Below are 23,196 nucleotides of genomic sequence, written 5' to 3' on the forward strand. Positions count from 1 at the left end.
ATCAACTCCATTGACACAATACCTTGGTCAGACCACCATCTCATCCATCTAAATATCTCCTTTGTCACTCCCATAACATTTGCCCACCAGCACTGAGTTATGTTCCAGGACAGAATACCAGGTAGCTTGCCCATGAACTCCTGAAACCTACAATCATTACTTTGCTGGAATCCTGTCCCATATCCTTCAACAAGAACCCCCAGGAACTTGCCAATTGATACCATGCCTGCCTCTTTTACACCATAGACCTGCATTCTCCAATCAAAGCCAAAATTACCAAACCGCAGAAGCCTAAGAGCACCTGGTTCTCAGAGGACCTTGTTACCTTAGTAACGAATAAAAGAGCCCTAGAACATTCATGAAGAATGCACCCCTCCCCCAGCAACTGCAAAGCGCTCACCACACCCTCCCACTCTTAAAAGAAAGCCATAGTCACCCACAAAGCCGAATCATACAGCGAGAGAATCTAAAAGGCTAGCTCTAATAGTGAAGTGCTCTTCTCTATCCTAAGAGAACTTGAAACCCCACACCCATTATCTCCACGACCCCCCAATGACAAAGTATGGTGTGCCGCCATACAAAATGCCATTTCTTCCACAATTGAGTTTCTCTGTGACACAATCATTGCTAAAAAGCCATTCTAGCAGCCAAAGCACCCATGCAGAATGTACTCAAGAACACCGAAGTGGCCCACTCTGCTTCTCCTCCTCACTTTAAATGTAACTATGTCACTCAAGAACAGGTCGTTACTACCATTCTTTCTCTAAACCCCTCTGACTGCAAAGGAGACACATGCCTGGCTCACATAGTTTAACTCTGCGCTCCCACCTTGGCCCCCATCATCACCAATTTTGCCAATGCTTCCTTTCTGACCTGCAATGTACTTGCGAGTATCACGGCAGCTTAGATCACACCACTACACCTCTTTAAATCCCCCCATCCCCACCAACTATTGTCCCATCACCCCAGTCCCTTTTCTGCCTAAAATATTTGACCGCCTGGCCTACCTCCAAATTTAACAATTCCTTGAGCAAAATCACCTGCTCGGGATGAGACAATTTGACTTCTGAGCAAAACATAGCACAGAAACTACCCTTCTTGATCTGAAAATCCACATGCATAATATCTGCTGCTCGGGCAATCTAGCTATCCTACTTCTATTAGATCTGTCCACAACCTTTGATCTTGTTAACAATGATATCCTTTCTTACCACCTTTCACATCATTTCCACTTCTCTCCTGAAGCTCCCTCATGGATTAAATAATTTCTTAGCAAACACAACAGAGTTTTCATTGCTGAGGCCTCAGCTGACCCTGCCTTTGCCACACTAGGTGTCACACAAGGCTCCTGCCTCTCACTCACACTGTACAACATGTACAACATGTACACCAAACCCTTTTTTGACCTACTGGATACACTAACTTTGCAGATGATACCCAAATACTCAGACCCATCTTAGACGACTAATCCCAGGACATTGACACAGTCAATAGAGTCTTCAGCCCCATACAAACCTGGATGGCCATCCACAACCTCTACCTAATGACAAGAAGGCTGATCTCCTCCTTGTGGGCTCCTGCTATCGACTAAAAAACCTTGACACTCCCTTCACCACATCTTACATTGACGGTGCTATCATTCCAGTACTGAAACAAGTCAAAACACAGGGTTTTATCCTTAATGACCTAATAAATGCACTTGCCTCCGCCACTGCCTACACTTCCAGGCTCATTTCATTGAGCACGCAATTCCTCTCTCTAACTGCCTTACTCTCGCACAAGCACTCATACTCACCAAGCTGGACTACTGCAATGTTGTTAACATGGGCACCTCAGCGTCCAATCTGGCAAAACTACCAAATACTGCAACCAGACGGGAAGTCCACTGGCTACCAATTAAAGCTTGTCTTGACTTTAAAACTATGACTATTGCCCATCGGTGCATTTACAAATAGGTTTGCCACTACCCAGGGCTTTAAGTGGGGTAAGAAATCGAGAGGGGGCCCTCATTTGGGGGCGTGGCTTCTGGGAGGGGCGTGACCTAAAAAGCACGCAAATCGTAAGGTCTGCACACAAATATATATACGTGTTATATATCTGTGTGCGTACCTTACTATGGTTTGTGTACTTTGCAGGCCATCTTTTCTAAACATAGAAATATGTTACATATGTTACATATTTCTATGTTTAGAAAAGATGGCCTGCAAAGTACACAAACGATAGTAAGGTACGCACACAGATATATAACATGTATATATATTTATGTGCGTACCTTACGGTTTGCCTAGTTTTCAGGCCATGTTTTCGGGTTTATAAAAGATGGCTTTGAAAGTACACAATTCAAGCCATCTTTTATAAAGCTTTGACTACGGACAAAATTGTCCGTCGGCAAAGCTTTATAAAAGATGGCTTGAAATGTGTACTTTCAAAGCCATCTTTTATAAACCTCGAAATATGTCGAGGAATCCCCAGGTTCGCCGAGGGTTAAAGACGCCTCGGCGACCTGGGGAAACAAAGGAACAGTAACTGCCTCGCGCGAGGGGTCACCAGAGGCAGTTACTATGACTGACAGAAGTGGCAGCCAGGCACAGCATCGCTGTGGTTGGCTGCCACTTCTGTCAGCTAGCCTGACTTCATGGCAGGCGCATCTCCCGTCGCGGCTGCGGCCGCGACGGGATAATGTTTCCTGCCGATGTTGTGTGCGGTGGGACTGGGGGCCCCGGCAGGGCCCCGGCTCAGCCCCACATTTGGAGACTGCCGGGGCCCGGCCCCGGCAGGCCCCGGCCCACTTAAAGCACTGCCACTACCTCAACAACTGCATCACTCAGAGAGTCCTAGTTTGCTCATTAAGAACCAGCTCAAGTATCTCTCTACACACTCTGTGCTTTAAGAGCAAATGATCAGGGGGTGTCAGCTTCTGTGTCACAACTCTTACACTTTGGAACTCTCTTCCATCTGCCATTAGGAATAAACAATCTTACCCTGCCTTCAGAAACGGTCAAAAACATGGCTTTTTGACAAATATGTTTAACTGTTTCTACTACCATTCTATCACTGTCTAGAAACCATCACTTTCTAATGTACCAAATGCTGTGATACCCCAGGGTCTGGGCATTACAATAATCTATTACTCAGCCATGGTAGTGGCTGTGCAGTTATGGTTAAATTGCTGTTTCCATAGGAAGAGCCCTTTTTGGGCGGCTTATAACTTCGCTCTCCCTGGACGAATCCTCACCAAAAAAAGTATATGGGTCACTCTGAATTATTTTGCAAAGGCTGGTGAGGTTTGGTTCAGGGGGGGAAAAGTTATAGGGGGGGGGGCCCAAAACTTCTTTTTTCCCATAGACTGAATGGGGAAAAAACTTTGCTCACACCTACAGGCCAAACCGCTGGACGGATTTTCACCAAATTTGGACCAGGAGCAGCGGCTTGGTCCCGAAAGCGTGCTTTTGAAAATTTGGTGAAAATACATCCAGTAGTTATTTTTAAAATGACCAAAAAGTATGTGACAAAAAATTAGTGATATCTATGTTGGGTCCGCGGACACACTTCCCTGTTCGCTCCGGGGACAGTGTCCTGATTGGCCAACCGGCTTGCGCCATGTCCGCGGACATGCAACGTGTTCACTGATTGGATGGTGAAGAGCATGAAGCGCGTCAGATTTTCAGGAATGCCCGCAATCTTGGATTCGCGGACGTCCGCGGACAGCGCAGTGAAACTTGGTGGAAAAATACTATTTAGTAGATTGTGTTGGTGTGTAAAAGTGTTTGAGGAGGTTGGGGGAGTAAGAGATGGGTTAAATGTTGCATTTATTTAGGTGGTAGACCCCCCTGTTGTGTTTGCTTTGTCCGCGGACAACACGGATGTTCTAAAATGTTCTAAATAAACGAAATGGGGGTGTTCTGCGGACACTACGCCTGTACGTATTGTTCACAAGCAAGCTGAAAGTGTCCTAAAAACACTTGCTGTGTCCTAAAATGTTCGAAAATAAACGAAATGGGTGTGTTCTTAGGACGATAAGCCTGTCCGTTTTGTTTGCAGGCAAGTTGAATCTGTTCTAAGAACACATCATGTGTCCTGGGATGTTCGTCAATAAACAAAATGGGGGTGTCCTGAGGATGGTATGCCTGTCTGTACTGTTCGCAAGCAAGTTCAAATTGTTCTAAGAACACATGAAGTGTCCTGGGATGTTTGTAAATAAACGAAATGGGGGTGTTCTGAGGACACTACACCTGTACGTATTGTTTGCAAGCAAGCTGAAAGTGTTCTAAGAACACTCGCGGTGTCCTGAAATGTTTGTAAATAAACGATATGGGTGTGTCCTGAGGATGGTATGCCTGTCCGTTTTGTTCGCAGGCAAGTTGAATCTGTTCTAAGAACACATCATGTGTCCTGGGATGTTCGTCAATAAACAAAATGGTGGTGTCCGGAGGACGGTATGCCTGTCCGTACTGTTCGCAAGCAAGTTCAAATTGTTCTAAGAACACATGTTCGCAAGCAAGTTCAAATTGTTCTAACAACACATGAGTGTCCTGGGATGTTTGTAAATAAACGAAATGGAGGTGTTCTGAGGGCACTACGCCTGTACGCATGTATTGTTTGCAAGCAAGTTGAAACTGTTCTAAGAACACTTGCATTGTCCTGAAATGTTCCCAAAAATAAACAAAATGGGTGTGTCCTGAGGACAGTATGCCTGTCCGTTTTGTTCGCAGGCAAGTTGAAACTGTTCTAATAACACATGCAGTATCCTGAAATGTTCGTCAATGGACGAAATGGGGGTGTCCTGAGGACGCTGTCCGTATTGTTCGCTGGCAAGATGAAAGTGTTCTTAGAACACATTATGTGTCCTGGGATGTTTGTAAATAAACAAAATGGGGGTGTCCTGAGGACGCTATGCCTGTACGAACTGTTCATAGGCAAGTTGAAACTGTTCTAAGAACACTCATCATGTCCGCGGACATTAAAAGTGCCAATATGGCATAGTTAAAATGTTTGACTCTATGGGTGTGATATGCTGCGGTGGTTGTGGCCAGGGCATAGAGTCTTGGGAGCATGGCCATATGTACATCCGTAATGAGCGGTATTCTGAAGCTGATATTTGAATAGGTCTATCATCGTACCTTCCTCCTTTGCCAGTAGGAAAGAGTAGAGGAAAAGCACGTGCTTCTATACTTTTTTCCCATATAATGATTGGTGATCCTTTTGTTTGACGCATTTGGTACGTTTCTAGTGCATCTTCTATGGTGTCATTAGAGTGCAAAGGATGAATTGTATAATGGTCTAAAGTATTTGTTATTGTAGCAGGATCTAGGAGCTCAAATTGACCAGCTTCTTGTGTTTCTTGAATTATTTCAGTGGTATCCTTAAAGTTTTCTTCAATGTTAATTTCTTTGTAGTATTCATTATTGTCTTTTAGATATTGCAAGTCTTGTCTAACTTTATGTAAATCTACCAGTTGTTGCCAAATTATTTTGTCTTTTGTAGGTACACCATTTACTAAGATAATTAAAGATTGCTCCATGGGACGTTGCACTCCTAGAGTGTGCACATTTTGTTTTAGATATAATGGTAAATACACTACTTTTCCACAAATACCTTTCACTAATTCAGAGGGAGTTAATGTTGCTGTTTTTTTTTAAGGTGTATTATTGCTTGAAAGGGGTGTACTTTTTGAATTATGATGCTCTCATATAAATTAAGTTGTAGGGGTTTTGGTAGTGGGTATAATTCCAAATTATTTGTGATAGCACGTGAAGGAGTTTGGTTGTTGTCAAGTTTTGTAGTGCAGTAACTGCAAAGTATTAAGGGGTCAGTTATTTCGTATTTGTTTTCTGCTATAAGGTAGAAAGCTAATTCAAACCATTTAGAATCTTCATTGTCTTCTATTTTGTATGTTAGGTCTACAGTTTTTGTGTAACTTTTATTAAAAAGTTCTACGGCAACATATACACACATGGTTTGGTACTTCAGCAGATGTACTTTGAAATGTCCGTATTTCTTTTTTGTATGTGTGTAGTAGAAGGTTGCCATGCATAGCATTGTTGCTAATTTGCTTTAAAGCTATTTCATTCTGTAAGTGGCTTTCACTTCCAAAATATTTTTTCTGGATATAGTTGATTTCTTCATGTAGGTCTTTTGCTGTACCATGTAGAAGAATGTTATTTAAATTGCTAGTGCTAAAGCAGGACTTTTAGCATAATACAGTTTATAGACTAGATTTATAATAGTTGAATGATGTGTTGATATCATTTTGATATAATGGAAGGTGGTTTTGCAAGTAGGTCCTGAAATGCAGGCCAATGAATGTCCGTGTAGTCCTGTGTACTTGCGCACTGGACAGGTATCCATATTTTGCAGTAGTTTAATTTTGATTTTGTCTTTGCCTTTCACATATTGATTGAGGAATTGGCGTAAAGACTTGAAAGATTTTTTGGGAATGTTACACATTGACATGCATGGCCATTTCTATACTAGACGTTCTGATTCAGTTGAATGGAGAGGTAATTCTAAGTTTTCTGGGGATATTTTTGCAAGCAGTATTTCTTGTTCCATTATGGTATTGTTAACTTTTTCATAACCTTGTCCACTGCTATGTATGCCAATTGTATTTGTTTGCTTTTGTTTGTATGCTTCTTCATTAAAATATGGTTGTGTACTTGTAGTGTGACTCCACTCACCTCCACAGATACTTAAGAAGTTCTTTCTGTTGACATTTCGTTTATTGAGAAGTCTTTTTTGTAATTTAGTCATTAGTTTTGTTAGTGGTTTCATTTTGTTTAACACTAAAATAAATAACTTTATTTTGAGAAGAATTGCACTATCTATCAATGCTTCTAAGATTAATTTCCTACGATAGGTTTTAAGGGTTGAACCTGGTTTCTCTTCTGTTTTTATAAGATTTTGAAGGACTCTGTGACGGAACATTTTGGTTAAAATACTTTTCTTGGTATGCTTACTTTGAACTTTATCAAGATTTATAGAAGCAGTTTTATCTGTAGTGATAGCTGATTTTTTGTTGTTTTCTGGTTTGTTTTACATTTTGATAGAGGGGGCAATGTTTTTCCACTTGAAATTTCTTTTGTTTCACTAAATGACTGTATTAGCTGTTTTGTTTCAACTTTTTTTACAAATTCCGCTAGATATGGATGCTTATGTTGGGCACTTTTATTTTCGTTTGCTCTACTTCTGCATTGCTTTCTACAGACATGACTTTTGGTAGGCATTCTTTAGGGTCTGTTGAAAAAAATAAAGAAGGTATAGGTTGGGGTGTTCTGCGATGTATGTGTGCTGTGTGCATGAGTGTTTGAGTAAGATGATAAAGATGTATGGAATGATGTGTGATTGTGCATTGGGAACTACAACTAGTAGGGATGGGTATTCTTGAATTTATATGCTACTAAACTGGGGTTCAGATGACAGAAAAAACGTAAGCTAGTGGTGTGGAGAAGTACAAATAGTAAATCTAATGTATACAATTATAACAGTTGTTTGTTCTACAATATCCAAATTGTAGCGGTTGAGTTGGGTAATTTGTGTGTCCAAAAATAGGAATTTGTGGGCCATTCTGTCTGTAAATCGCTGTTTAAGACATGGGGATTTTTGGACAGAATGGTGCACAATCTCTATTTTTAGGCACATAAATAGCATGAATTAACTTTACAGTGTGTTTCAGTAATAATACAAATATTATTGTGATATTGTACTTACTTTTTTTCTAAAATGAACAGGTTAATTCTTATTTCTTCTTTGTTCTTCAAATTCGGTTGCTTCTTTTCAGGACAATGGTCTTCACTGCAATTGTAAAAGAAACAAATTAGTAATTTTGTTTGTATATAGGACTGTTTTTAATTTAGACATTGATTTTTTTAATTGAAATCCTCAGCGCCTTCCTCAAAACCATTAAAACTATCTTATTTACATAAGATACGCCGCACAAGTTCAATACATATGATATGTTCTTAATGAAGAAATTGTATTGTAATGACTAACTTTAGCAAACAAAATATCTTTACTATGATTGGGAAATTCATAATGTACCACTGAATACCACTATTTCTGTAACTAAGCTCTTCCAGGTAATAGTGCCTCAATGTCATGGTTAAATTAAAGTAATTGAATAAATAAAGAAATAAAACAAAAATATTAAGTCAGTTTGAAAATGTGTTCATGTATTGTACAGAAAATTTGCATACCTGTAGTTTGTGTTCAGGCATTTGGATATGCATGGAGCTGCAAGTAGAAATCTTGGTGACTTGTACAGTATTTCTTGTACATGGTGCTTGCCAATGATATGACACTTGTACTCAGAGAGATTCACAGTACATTTGCAGTGCTGATCTATGATGATGCAGTTAGATGTAGAGGTCTTGAATGTGATTGGTGGATGGTCATGTGACTTCTTAGCTACATCCAATGAGGGAATGGCACAGAAAGGGAAGTGGAAATGGTAAAAGGGCTGTTCATGTTACGATATGTCCGCGGACATGGCGGTAGTTCGCGGACATCGGGTGTTACATCCGGGGATTTTTGGGTTCAGAAGTCATGAAAATGAGAAGGAGCACTGAAAGGGATTGGTCAGGAAAGTTTAGTGGTTGTGTTGAGCCAGGAGAGAGTTTCTCAGATAATCTTTTTGCTGAGAGAACAACAGATAGCTATGGCTGTGTGTTTCAGAAAACAGATTGTTTGGATTTTGGGAGTTTCATGGATACATTGGTTGAAGGTGCATGCAGAAAGCTGTGGAGTAGCTGTAGATCTTGGATTTCCACATGTGGAAGTACACTGGCATGGAGTACGTAGAATGAAGTGGTTGGACTTGCTACCTCTTTGTACTACTTTGGAGACAGAGCAACATCCAGACATAATTGTAATTCATTGTGAAGGGACAGTTTAGGACATGTGTCTGGAATTTCTTTGCAATTTTCCATGAAAGAAGGACTTGGGAAGGTCATGGACATGTTTCCTAATTCTCAAGTAATATTTTCATGGATTGCACAGAGACAAATGTGATTTCGTTCTTCTTCATTTGGTCCACAAATGGAAAAATGTTAATAAGGCTGTTTGTGCCTTTCTAAGAGATTTTGGCATGTCCTCTTTTCATAATGAAAATATTATGTTTCGTAGTACATACATTTTTCGCAGAGATGGAGTCCATCTTACTTATGCTGGCAATCAGATTTTTTTGACAAATATACAAAATGCATTACAACCTTTTTTAGATTTACAGCATCCATTTTGAAGTAGGTGTTATGTATTTATACTTTTTGACATACAAACACCTCCCAAAGGCTCTTTTCAGAGCCAGCACTTCCTACCAGAGAAAATTGCAATGGTTATGATAGGGTATCAATCCAATTTTTTTGATGTCCGCGGATGTCCGCGGACTTCTAAAAAATACAAAGGGCCCTGCTTCATTTATTTTCACTTCTATTTTTTAACTGTGAAAGGCGGCTCTGAAAAGACCTTATTTTTTTTGATTTTTGTAATTTTGTATTTTTTTTGTTTTTTCATACACGACACACTAGGAGAGGAGGGGAAAGGAGGGTAAAGGGGGGGACACCAACCACAAGGATAAGAAAGGGCGAGCTGAGAGAGGAAGATGTAGAGTGGGTTTTATTTGGGTAGTGAGCAGGTCTTCTCATGCTCTGAGACGATAGTCTCAAAAGCACTGCAAAGTCGCTCCCCCCTGCAGAGTACTGTGTCACAGTACATACATACAACTGTGACTCTCGAAAGGTAAGGGTCATCAGAATTCTGTGTGGCCTGTGAGGCAGCTTGAGGAAGACGCTGTCCCACAGAGGTGGTCCTTGTGGTGACAGGATCAGAAACAGAGGATGAAGTAGAGGAAATCAACCTACTACGTTCTTCGCAAGGTACAACCTTGCAAATAGCCCCAGAGTGAAATGACCTCAGGTGTCGCTTCATGGTAGTGGTCCCAAAGCTGTATGAACCGTGCCTCCCACGACTGAGTATCATTTTGCACTCATTGCAGGTGACACGGTTCGCACAAGCCTTAGGACCCTTCCCATGAATGGTAAAAAACCGCCACACCCAAGACTCACGCTTGGTGCGGGTAGTAGGAATTTGCTCTACCTCATTCTCCTCATCCTCTTCTTCCTCCTCTGCATCCTCACTCCTGTTCCCCTCTTCAGGCCTTTGGGGAGGTGGTGGTGGTGGAGGGGGTGGGGGTGGTGCTGAAGCAGGTGCAGCACCAGGTGGCAGCAGTAGCCATGGATGCCATCAAAGATGAGATGGAAATCTGCAGTTCGCAGTTGGCAGCAAAATTCTCTGTGCTCTGTACAAAAGGAAGAAACACAATGAGAATAAGCACTCGGCCGTGGTCTTTTAAAGGGGTGCTTGTACGCAGTTCGCGGACAAGCGCGCTGCCCGCGGACAGATCGAACACAAAAAAAGGTTCAAAAAGTTTCAAAAAGTATGTAGAAACTCAGGATTACTATGTGGGACTTGTGCCATGGTGAGCTTTTATGGAAAAATAGTGTGGATTATTTGAAAATGTACTTTTAAATTGTTTGGGGACATGAACGGTGTCTGCATTCAGAACACGCGATCAGCGTGGGTGCAGTCACATGATCGCTTCGCGAACATGTTCGCGAAGGAAGCGGCTGTCCGCAGGACACCAAATGCACGGACATTGGTTTGCTCATGCACGTTGATGTTCTACGGACACCGTTCGGGTCCTGAAGTAATTAAAAGTGCGTCATACGTCAAACGAACAGTTACGGACAGGCGTTTGTTCTTAGAACAGTTTCAACTTGCTTGCGGACAATACGGATAGACATAGCGTCCTCAGGACACCTCCATTTTTGTTTCTTTACGAACATTTCAGGACACTGCGTGTGTTCTTAGAACAGTTTCAACTTGCTAGCGAACAGTACGGACAGGTATAGTGTTCTTCAGGACACCTCCATTTTCATTTATTTACGAACATTTCAGGACACCGCGTGTGTTCTTAGAACAGTTTCAACTTGTTAGCGAACAGTACGGACAGGAATAGTGTTCTTCAGGACACCTCCATTTTTGTTTCATTACGAACATTTCAGGACACCAATTGTGTTCTCAGAACAGTTTCAACTTGCTAACGGACAGTACGGATAGGTATAGTGTTCTTCAGGACACCTACATTTTCGTTTATTTACAAACATTTCAGGACACCAATTGTGTTCTCAGAACAGTTTCAACTTGCTAGCGAACAGTACGGACAGGTATAGTGTTCTTCAGGACACCTCCATTTTTGTTTCATTACGAACATGTCAGGACACCAATTGTGTTCTCAGAACAGTTTCAACTTGCTAACGGACAGTACGGACAGGTATAGTGTTCTTCAGGACACCTACATTTTCGTTTATTTACGAACATTTCAGGAAACCAATTGTGTTCTCAGAACAGTTTCAACTTGCTAGCGAACAGTACGGACAGGTATAGTGTTCTTCAGGACACCTCCATTTTTGTTTATTTACGAACATTTCAGGACACCGCGTGTGTTCTTAGAACAGTTTCAACTTGTTCGCGAACAGTACGGACAGGTATAGTGTTCTTCAGGACACCTCCATTTTTCTTTATTTACGAACATTTCAGGACATCAATTGTGTTCTAATAACAGTTTCAACTTGCTAGCGAACAGTACGGACAGGTATACTGTTCTTCAGGACGCCTCCATTTTCGTTTATTTCCGAACATTTCAGGACACCAATTGTGTTCTCAGAACAGTTTCAACTTGCTAGCAAACAGTACGGACAGGTATAGTGTTCTTCAGGACACCTCCATTTTTGTTTATTTACGAACATTTCAGGACACCGCGTGTTCTTAGAACAGTTTCAACTTGTTAGCGAACATTACGGACAGGTATAGTGTTCTTCAGGACACCTCCATTTTTGTTTATTTACGAACATTTCAGGACATCAATTGTGTTCTAATAACAGTTTCAACTTGCTAGCGAACAGTACGGACAGGTATACTGTTCTTCAGGACACCTCCATTTTCGTTTATTTACGAACATTTCAGGACACCACTTGTGTTCTCAGAACAGTTTCAACTTGCTAGCAAACAGTACGGACAGGTATAGTGTTCTTCAGGACAGCTCCATTTTCGTTTATTTACGAACATTTCAGAACACCCACGTTGTCCGCGGACACCTACATTGTTTTTTTTTTTGAAAACGGAAACTAATTACAACTCAATATAAAAATGTAAGTTTTTTTAACATATATTAATAATTTATGACAGAGAAGGTGAGGCAGAAACGGAAACAAAAACAGGAGAATTAGAGGTTTCAACATGATTGGTATCAGGTGAAGTAGGGAATGGAAGTCTCATCAAAACGTTCTGGGTTATGGAGAGGGTTTGGGGATAATTGACTGGGATATAGTGAGGGGGGACAAGTACATGTGGGGCAATGGTATGACGTTTTTGTTTTAAAATGATCTTCAACAAAAGTTTTCAAATTATTAAAATTGGTCAACAATAAATCAATTTTTTCTTTTATGCTGTCAAGCGTGTTTTCCATAACAGCTTCTTCAGAGGTATTTTCTATTTTGGTATTCTCTGTACAAAAAAATATATATATATATGTTAAATGTATATGAAATAGTAATAATTAAATGTTTATATTGTAAAGTGTTTATCATTAGTTTCACTATCTTGTGACATTTCCTCATGTGGGAAATGCTCCTCTCACCATTCCAGAGTACTAGACATTTCTGTGAGAAAAAAAAAGATGTTATTTTTTTTTATCTAATACAGAAAGTACACTTACTATTTCAGGTAAAATATGATATAAGTACTGTATAGGTCTGGTCTTGTTCTTAGTTCTGTAGTGTCTGTGAGGTAATTATGTTGGAAGCCAATTTATCTTCTTCTGGTATGTTCCATTTTAGAACACATTGTATTTAAATGAATGGTTAGTGTGTTACATATATGGGTTACATTTCTTATGTATTACTACATATAATGTGTATGTGTGTTGCTTTTTGAATTTGTTAAATGTTCCTATGTTATGATATAACAATCAAACATACCCCCCCGGAGTTTTTAGGTATTGGTACTGTTCAGTAGAAGAGGTTCAGTATGTTCCATATTACATGTACATAAAGTCAAAGTTATTATTGTTAAGTTGCGCTACTCAATACCTATGAAATTCAGTGAAAAAACTTTGTTAAAGGGACGTTATGGTTAAGTTGTGCTACTAAAAACCTATGAAATTCAGTGAAATAACTTTGTTAAAGGGACGTTATGGTTAAGTTGCGCTACTAAAAAACCTATGAAATTCAGTGAAAACACTTTGTGAAAGGGACATTATGGTTAAGTTGCGCTACTAAAAACCTATGAAATTCAGTGAAAAAACTTTGTTAAAGGGACGTTGTGATTAAGTTGCGCTACTAAAAATCTATGAAATTTAGTGAAAAAAATGTTGTTAAAGGGACGTTATGGTTCCAAGTAAAACCGAAAAACCCTTGAAATTCACCAGTTATGGTAAGCTAAGCAACCATAACTCACGCCACCACCGTGCACTGATAAGACTAACACCCAGGACATCAAAGATGACATCACAAATGTCATTGATGACATCACTGAAGACATCACATGTCTGGTTCCCCCTTTTTTCCTTTACTGACATATCTAGGCCACATGGTTTTCTTCAGTAACAGTCAGGAATTAAAAGTGGAAAAGGTAGTATATTTGTAGACTTATCCTTCAAGTATGTTCTTACAATAATTCCCTTAGGATCCAGTCATATCATATGAAACATATACATAGGGGAAGACACAAGCTTTAAAGACAGCAGTCCTTTCTGTGCATTAAAATAATCAGTAGAGTTGTCAGCACTTTCTGATAGTTCTGTTGTTTTTTATTACTGTACTTTCCCTGTATATGCTCCTATTTTTATATCTTGTATTCACACTACTTTCCTTAGAGTCCAGGCACATCATGTGATATATATATATAGGGTAAGTAGCAGCTTTGAAACAGAGCAATCATTTCTCTGCATAAAGATAATCAGTTAGGTTATGAACACTTTTTGCTACTACTGCTGTTATTTTCTTACTTCGATTTCCTTGTATATACTCATATTTGTATGTGGTGTTGTCTCTTTGTGTTTTGTCTATAATAATGCAATTATGTAGTAAGTGGGTTTTATTATCTACTTATCACATGTTTCACAGTATGCAAAAGTCTAATAAGAAAACAGTTATAATTTCCCTATTCAACATGGCAAGCTTATGAATATTGCACCTCCATCATGTATGCTGCACACAATGCCTATGTTTCTACATGAGCACCTTAGTATACTGGATGGACTAATTAGCCCTTGATATTTATTCCAAGGATCATTGACACTTTTTTAAATTAACATTACAATAAGAAACCCTTGTACAGACTTTTCATGAAAGGTAAATGCACATCTGATGTCATCAGTGATGTCATCAATTACATTTGTGATGTCATCTTTGATGTCCTGGGTGTTAGTCTTAGCAGTGTACGGTGGTGGCGCGAGTTATGATTGCTTAGCTTACCATAACTGGCGAATTTCAAGGGTTTTTCGGTTTTACTTGGAACCATAACGTCCCTTTAACAATGTTTTTTTTCATTGAATTTCATGTTTTTAGTAGCGCAACTTAATCATAACGTCCCTTTAACAACGTTTTTTCACTTAATTTCATAGGCTTTAGTAGCGCAACTTAACCATAACGTCCCTTTAACAAAGTTTTTTCACTGAATATATATATATATATACATAGATATTTGTGAAAGTTTGTTTGTATGTTCGGGGTTGGCTCCAGTCCCATAACAGTTGGCGGGCTAACATTTTGACCCAAGGTCGGCGTAACAGTCTAGGGTGTACTGGTGATAGTGAAATTTGACCAACCCCAACCATTCACCCTGCACAGGCGGGGTCCGGCCATGTGCTACCAGTATGGGTGATTTCAGGAGATTGACAATTTTATGATTGTTGGCTCCATTCCCACAATGATTGGTGGGCTGAGGATTTGGCCTGAGGTCGGCATACCAGTCTGGGGTGTACTGGCCATAGTGAAATATGGCCAACTCCACCCATTTACCCTGAACAGGGCGGGGTCTGGCCCTGTGCTATCAGTATAGGTGATTTCGGGAGATTGCCGATTTTGCTACTTATTCAAAAAAAGGAAGATAGGACACAAGGTCGGCATGCCCGACTGGGGTGTTCTGGCGATGGTGAAATTTGACCAACTCCACCCATGGGCCCTACACATCAGTGGAGTGGGATCCAGCCCTGTGCTATCAGTATGGGAGATTTCGGGAGATTGCTGATTTTGCATTTTTTCAAGAAAAGGAATTTAGGACACAATGGGCCTCATTACGAGGTTGGGGATAGCCATGTCGTTTTTACTGGCTTGGCTATCCCAAAATACACGGCCGGCTGTGGGTCCCGCGAAAGGGGAATTACCATGCCATTCTGACCTCGGCGGGCCTGGAAATTCCCCTTGTGTGGAAGCCGGAGCCGGTACGTCCCCATTCCATTGAGCCCCCATAGGGCTTAATGGGAATTGGGAGGATGGTAGCAGCGGTACCGTTGCTACCGTCCAATACTGCTCGCGGGCGCCGCTCTGCAGACCTGGTCTGACCAGGCGTGCAGAGCGGCACCCACGAGCAGAACTCGTAATGTGGCGGCATGGTAACAACGGCGCCGGTACACTACCGGCGCCATTGTTGCCTTACCGCAACATTCGTAATAAGGCCCATTATAACACACACAAGGCTATAGCAGACCACCACATGCATTTCAGCTACAAACCCGGACAGCACCAGGTGGGTACTGCTAGTGTTATAAATGAATAAATTAAATACATGAAAAAATAAAAAGAACATTGAAAAACTGGTGTTGGTAGGTTGAAGTGGAGATTGACCTGGCTAGGTTGTAGATGGTGCAGGTAGCATAGTAGGGGTTGGTGTCTAAAGGGAATAAGGAGTAGAGAGAAAGGCCAAGAAGAAGTCACGTTTTCTGAGAATGAGGATGGAGTTTAGACATTTTGAAGATTGATGAGTAATAAATAGACACATTATCAGAAATGTCAGTAATATGTTTCTTTGGATAACAAAATATCAAACCATAAAACATATCACACTCTATAATACAGTAATTCAAAAATAAATAATGCATAAAAACCATCAGATTAATCATTTACAATGAGGGAATTTAATTGCAGAATAGCAATTCATTTTTTTCTGCACTTCTTGGCACACCTGAGAAAGGCTAGCATAGTCCATCCCATCAATGGAGAATCCACCATTAATAAGATAAATAAGGCAACCTGACATTGATCAAACCTCCTGAATCTCAGGAGAAGAGCAACAAATGTTGAGAAGGTTAATATGAGCAGCATATGTAATGTCAGTGATAAATTACTGCAGTCTGAGGCTGTTAATTAAGATGAAACCAAGGTTGCAGGCCTTGCATTAGGGAGCAAGTAGACAAGGCCAGATGCAGATAAGAAAGGTGAGAGAATGGATGACATTGGAAGCCAGGAGAAAGATGATTTTCATTTTCAAAGTGTTCAGCATGAGGCAATGGTGGGTCATCCAATGATGTATTGTGGTTAGACAGTTGATAATCTGCTCTGGGATGTTTGGGATAAAGGAGGGAAAGGAGAAACAGATTTGAGTGTCATCAATAAAGATTTGGTAATGAAAGCAAAGGACAAGATAAATCTAATTAGGACAGAGGAATAGAGAGTGAAGAGGAGAGGTCTGATCCATTGGGTTGCCAAGAGGGAGAAAGGTGTAGTCAGACGATTATGAGTTGACAGATATTATAATGAAGTGACCTACCAGGTAGAATGCAACATAGGCTAAAGGAGAATTACAAAATCCCAGGTCCCAGAGAGTAATGAGAAGAGAGAGGTGTTTGACAGTGTTGAAAGCAGGAGAGTGACCCAAAATGATGTCTATTGAAGAATGTTTGGAGGGGAGAGCATCAGAGAGAAATTTAAAGACATGCATGAATGCAGACTTAGTGGAGTGCTTACTACAGAAGCCAAAAGTGTATCTCTAACGCCATTATCGTGATAATAATTAGTGATAATTCACCAGGACATTTGTGTCAGCAGATGGGTTTTACATAAGGGTAAGGACAGTTGCAGATTTGAACCAGGCAGGGAAGGGACCAATAGAGAGAGAGAACATTTAAAGAGCTCCTAGAATTGATGGCTGGTGTTTTCTAATAAGTCCTTGATTGAATAAGGAGCAAACAGGCCATCACAAGTGCCAGATTGGTTGTATCTGCAAAAGATGGGTATTAGTACAGCAAGAGAGATAGTGGAGGCGAAGCTGAGGGAAGAAGGGGTTGGGGCATGGAGGTGGAAAAGAGAGGAGGGCTGTGAGAGTGAGACAAATGTTTGGAGCATTGATGGAGAGTCCACACAAGTTTGTAGGGGTTATTGCAATGAGAGGATATGATATGATATGATATTATATTGGTAATGCGCCTATACAGAAGTTATACACAAGTGTTTCAAGGCGCGATGAGGCAAGGAAGGGGTTCAGGTTCAGAGAGCGCTGGAGGGAATACATTAACAACGCTATCTGCAGAGGGGGGACACAGATCAATGTTGGTGCTCCCCCCGCCCATTAGCTCAATGGGGCTCTTACCCATGTCCTCAGGTAAGCCCGTGTCCTCAAGCGTGCAAGTACTTTCTGCTGTAATGTCAGGCAGGGTGCAGAGTGGCAAGTTTTCATCTTCCCCTGCTCGACCGCGTCCACTGGCCTCCGTGATCCGGGGTCGACCGCTTCTCAAAGTTCTGGAGTCCTCCTCCATAGCGGTGCCTCGACCCAGAACCTGAAAGCCTCGGACTTCCTCAGACTGCAATTGGTCCGCGGTCCGCTACGCAGGACTCAGGATTTCCTGCCTCAGACTGCAATTGGCCCGCAATTCGCTCTGCGATCCGCTCCGCGGGAAGATCAGTCTTTGAAGGCTGAAAGTGGGTCCTCCCACAACCCAACAACAGTGAAGGTAGACTCAGGATTTCTTGCCTCAGACTGCAATTGGCCCGCAATTTGCTGCCATTTTAAAGCAGGTGGACGCCATAGGAATCAATGTAAATGTATGCCGCTACTCCTGGGCATGGGGGGAGGGAGTGACAGCATTTATCAATGTTTGCATTTTTAGGTGTAAACATGCGATCCCAGATTTCACTGTATGATTTACATGTACACATGTAAACAAACAATACTGAAATGAGAGGAAGTTACTTGTTGGTTTAAATATAAGATATACAGTACTGTCCAAAATGACTCACTTTGTGTGTAATTATAGGTAAACTGACTGTGCTTTCAAACAATGCCTTTTCTCTCAGTGTAAAGATACCAAAGCTCTCCATAGGATATTGGGTAACAATAGCTGTATCTTGTACTTTCCTGTTTTACAGGACATACTTCAATCAGGCTGATCAAACTATCAGCAAATTCTGTTGTGGCACAACCTTTTGTGTCAGAACAGTGTCTGAAGCACTGACGTGTGTTAGTTTTTCAGAAGTTCTTTTGCGCATAACTATTCTGAACATGGAAGTGCTTTATACCTGCTCTAGAAAGAATGGCTTAGCAATCAATTAATTGCTGTTTTTTATTTGTCAGCTTACATTGAAATCATACTGTGTATTTAAGACATGATGCATGTTCTATGTTTAAATTCATTTTCAGCCCTCAAAGTGTTTGCGTTTGATTCACATCACATGAAGCATATTCACTCGCATTCTTACTTGGAAGGTGATTATCTAAAGATTTATCCTAAGAGGAAAGACACATCTCTGTCAAAAGGTAAGTCTTAAGTTACGGTGCAGGCATAACATAAACATCAACATTTGATTGCCAATCTGTTTCACAAAATAAGAAAGTAGTATTTGCTTTGCTTATTTTTCCATGATATTCAAATACTACCTTACCTTAATTGCTGAAATTAGTTTGTCAACTCCTCCACGTTATCGCTATAAATGTCATTAAATAGGACATATTTTGATGTTGTGTGGTATTACCCACTTTTAAATCATGAAGCATGACTTTTTTATTGGCAAGTACAGAATCATTTGTTGAATGATCAATGCTATTCCCCAGACATCTCATCAACTGCCGGCCAGCATCCTGTTTCCCCATATCAAGTCCAAGTTAAATCATGAAATGTTCCACCTTAAGAGACAATGCACATTTTGTTTTCCATTGTTATGATGGGGAGTTTCGTATACAAAAATGAAAATCAAGTTGAGAAATGTCTTCACATATGCACAACACGTTGTTTAAGATGAAAGAATGTTTTGCTTCTAAACGGCCCGGGTTCAAACACCATTTGGAGCTAGAGAATCGAGTGCAAGTTGTTTAAAATGAAAATCCTAATTTGGATGTGCGTATATGAGTCATAAGACATGCATTAAGATAGTCTTTTCATGCTTCATCGCATATGCTGATACATGTAGACACATGTATTTTTTCTGCATCAGAATCAGACGACCACAGTCTGTGTGTCAATGCAGTTCTACCAGTTCTATGCAGTTGGGTTTTATGCGTGGTGATTCCACCTGGAAGAAAGTGCATGTCAAGAATGAATGATGCATGCGAAAACCCTGCCTCACACCAGGAACACCATGGAATTTAGCACCTTCTCAAACCAGGTTCAGATCAGAGGTTATCGTCCACAAAGCGGTAAATGAATAATGAAAACTAGTAAGAAGCCAACTTAAGACATCATGCATATTTAGGTGGTGGGGTACAATACAAAAGTGCAAATAAAAAATTGCTACCTTCAGTACAACACAACAGTATGGTGGCAGCAACAGCCGATTTCATTGCTCAGTGACAAATCCCACTGATAATAGCAGGTAGCACCCCAGCAGCATCTAAACAGGCAGTCCAGCAGCGACCCCTGAAGTCCCCCTAAGTAAGTCCATCAGACTGTCCAGCAGTCTCCCACCAGGTGGCCCATCGAACCACCAAGAATACATCCTATCCGACATCCTTGCACCCTCCCATCAGGCTGTTGGTGATCCTCAGAATAAGGGGGGAGAGGAAACGGCTAAGAATATAGAAGCCAAGGCATGTCATGCTAAAAGTGATCACTGTATTTCATGCCTGTGCAAGTGTATCATTCCAAGACGGTGTGGAATTCGCACATGGCATTACACAGCACACTGCTCTCCATGATAGGAAAGTAACATTATATGCCTTTCTGGATTCATTTGGCATACCCAGAACTATAATATGGTGGGTAGCACAACCAGTGGTTATTATCGACACCGTCATATGTGTAATGAGGCACTTTGTGATGTTTATCATTTCTAATGATAATTAAAACATTTCTTTACTGAATATGTGCCTAATACACCAGTGAAAAAAAACCATCCACTGTGCACATACATATGCAACAGAGTAGACTATTGTTATTAGTGTGATAGACAAATGCACCAGACACATTTGGTGAGCTAAACAAATTCGAACCATAGAAGAGCCTGAACTCCTTCCTCCTGTTAGATGCTGAAATTGTTTTCTGATGTGTCTAAACATTTGGCTACCAAAAAATGCAGATATTACCGAATACCATCTGAAATTGTGAGTCGGCTGGTGGTATTTATTTTAAATCAGGGTGTGAATGTTTACGGTCTGCATACCATGGTTAGGGGGCCATTTGCAGCCCTCAGTCCCCACGCCCCCTTATGCATGATGCTTACTGCTGGCCCACTATAAATAAGAACTTTTCTATCAGTTGTCATCAGAACAAGTACCCTGGCATGAACACAGCCCCAGAGCGTATGCCATGACCAGGAAATGTATATGGGGTCCTTCCATTCACACAGGCTTTCTCATACTTAATTATTGGGATTCGAAGTTAGGCTTGATAGAGTTCGGAAATTGAGAGACTGACTGCTGGACTTTCAGATATGAGGTATCGAAAACGTTTATAACCCTTTCTTCATAAAAATAGAAGATTGATGATAGCACATTTTATTTATTTATTTATTTCTCATGCACCAATGCCTGCAGGCATCAGCATGCACATGAACACATGAGGTACATCAAAGACAGGACCAGATATGAAAATCAAGGCAGAGACACAGTTTAATTAAGTAAACTGATTTTTAAGCATTTCCGAAAAACAACCAGATTCTATTCTTGATGGAGATCGATGGGCAAGTCATTCCCCTTCACTTGTTGAGCTTTTGGGCATACCAGGCACTTGCTGTTACTAGATTGCATGTGTCTGCTTGGTTCATAGTGTTCAAGGATTTTGTTTGAGGTAGAAGAGGGCTGTCCCGTAGAGGCATTTGTGACTCAAGAAGTGCACTCTGGCAGTGAATGATAGCCAGAGTAGATCCTTCCTAAAAATTTAGATACAATCTCCTCAGGGAACATTTTTGACTATTCTGACTGCTTCAATTTGTACCATCTGAAGCTTGCAAATACCTTCTTTACTGGAACTGCTCAGAAGTGCATTACAAAAATCTACTCTCAGAATGATTCTCGCTCTGACCAGGGTTTCACAGTTATTTTTTGAGACAAAAGTTTTAACTTGCCTCAGTAATCGTAAAGCTGCAATTTTTTCACAATACCATCAACATGATCGTCCACACTGAGGGATGATGAAAAAAGACTCTGAGGTTGTTTACTTTGTCCAACACCATGATACAACTATCCTCAATCTTGAATGAAGCTTGTATAGTTGGAGTTCAGTTTAGCCCTGGCTTGTGCTGATCCAGAAATCATGAGTTGAGTTTTTTATTTATTTAAGCACATCCAGTTAGCAGGAATCCAGCATTTCACAGAACCATAGATAGATATTACATAGCCTGGTAGCATATTTGATGTAATTGACACTCAATTGATGGGTATCATCTGCATAGTTTGTAACTGTATCTCCATGTTCTCATGTGGATCAAAAAGCGGTGAATATACACATTGAAAAGAGTGGGTGACAAGCATGTGCCCTGTGGGACTCTGTAACATGTATGAGCTGGATTGGAAATAGTATCACCCCATCACACTTTAGACCTTCTGTTATTAAGGAATGATCATATCCAGTCTATACCATCCTTTGAGCAACCTCTTATACTAGATATCTATCTATCTATCTATCTATCTATCTATCTATCTATCTATCTATCTATCTATCTATCTATCTATCTATCTAAGTTCTTGTATTGCGCCACTAACCCAAAGGCCTCAGGGTGCTCACAGAAGAGAGCGAGAGAGCAGACAACAGACAACAATGACAGACAAGTAGCACAAAAAAGACAGTGACCAAGGGAGGCCCGTCATCACACAGGCCAATCATGATGAAGAGAAATGACAGAAGGGAAACCAGATATCAGAGTGCAGGGTCGGAAAAGTTAAGAGTGTCCTAACCTTTATCAAACAAGAAGGTCTTTAGTTGCTTCTTAAAGGTAACCACGGAGTCGCTGTTAGAAAAATAGCTAGGGAGTGAATTCCATAGAGCCGGAGCCCAAGAATCAAAACTAACACCGCCAAATCTTTTCAGGGCAAATGGTGGTTGAACCAAGATGATGTTACTGTTAGAGCGCAAAGAACGGGTAACTTGCTTCTTTCGGAGCCTAGCTGTAAGATAAGATGGTGCTTTACCGAACAGACATTTAAAGACTATGGATAAAACTTTATGATCTAGGCGCTGTTTAACTGGCAGCCAATGCAGGCTACGATTAGCATCGGAAATGTGCATATTGCGCTTAAGACCCGTTACAGCCCGAACTGCACTGTTTTGAATAATCTGCATGGTTTTCACGTTGGCCTGCAAAGTACCAAGCATCAGACCATTACAATAATCCAGCTTGCAGTTTACAATGGCAGCTGCGATCAAGGCAAGATTTTCTTTAGACAGAAACGGACGAATCTGCCATAGGAGCTGGATAAAATAGTAGCAGGAAGATTTAAGGTAATTGACCTGACGGGTAAAGGATAACTGAGGGTCAAAAAAGACCCCTAGAGTTTTTACAGATTTAGAAACAGCAATGACGTGTTGGCCTATCAGGAAGTTGTCATACTTTGTATCAAGTTTCTTTAATCTCTGCTGGATGCCTAAGATCAACAGCTCAGTCTTAGCGTTGTTAAGGGCTAATGAGTTAAATGCCATCCACTTCTGGATTTCAGCAAAGATAGCATTAATATGTTCTGCATCTTTTAAGTACTCACCAGTAAGTTGGACAACAATCT

The 23,196-nt window shown here is 40.7% G+C and overlaps 1 protein-coding gene across 1 annotated transcript in view; it reads left to right on the top strand.

The window, feature by feature from the left end:
• The window catches only part of ADGRL4 (adhesion G protein-coupled receptor L4), a 605,086-nt gene that overhangs the window by 384,052 nt on the left and 197,838 nt on the right, over window positions 1–23,196 (top strand). The window contains exon 8 of the mRNA XM_069641635.1: window positions 18,688–18,804. Within this exon, the coding sequence (XP_069497736.1) occupies window positions 18,688–18,804 (117 nt within the window). The remainder of the gene's footprint in view (window positions 1–18,687; window positions 18,805–23,196) is intronic.

This window comes from Ambystoma mexicanum, chromosome 1q (assembly GCF_040938575.1).
Source record: "Ambystoma mexicanum isolate Mex_15411 chromosome 1q, UKY_AmexF1_1, whole genome shotgun sequence".
Taxonomy (NCBI): Eukaryota; Metazoa; Chordata; class Amphibia; order Caudata; family Ambystomatidae; genus Ambystoma; species Ambystoma mexicanum.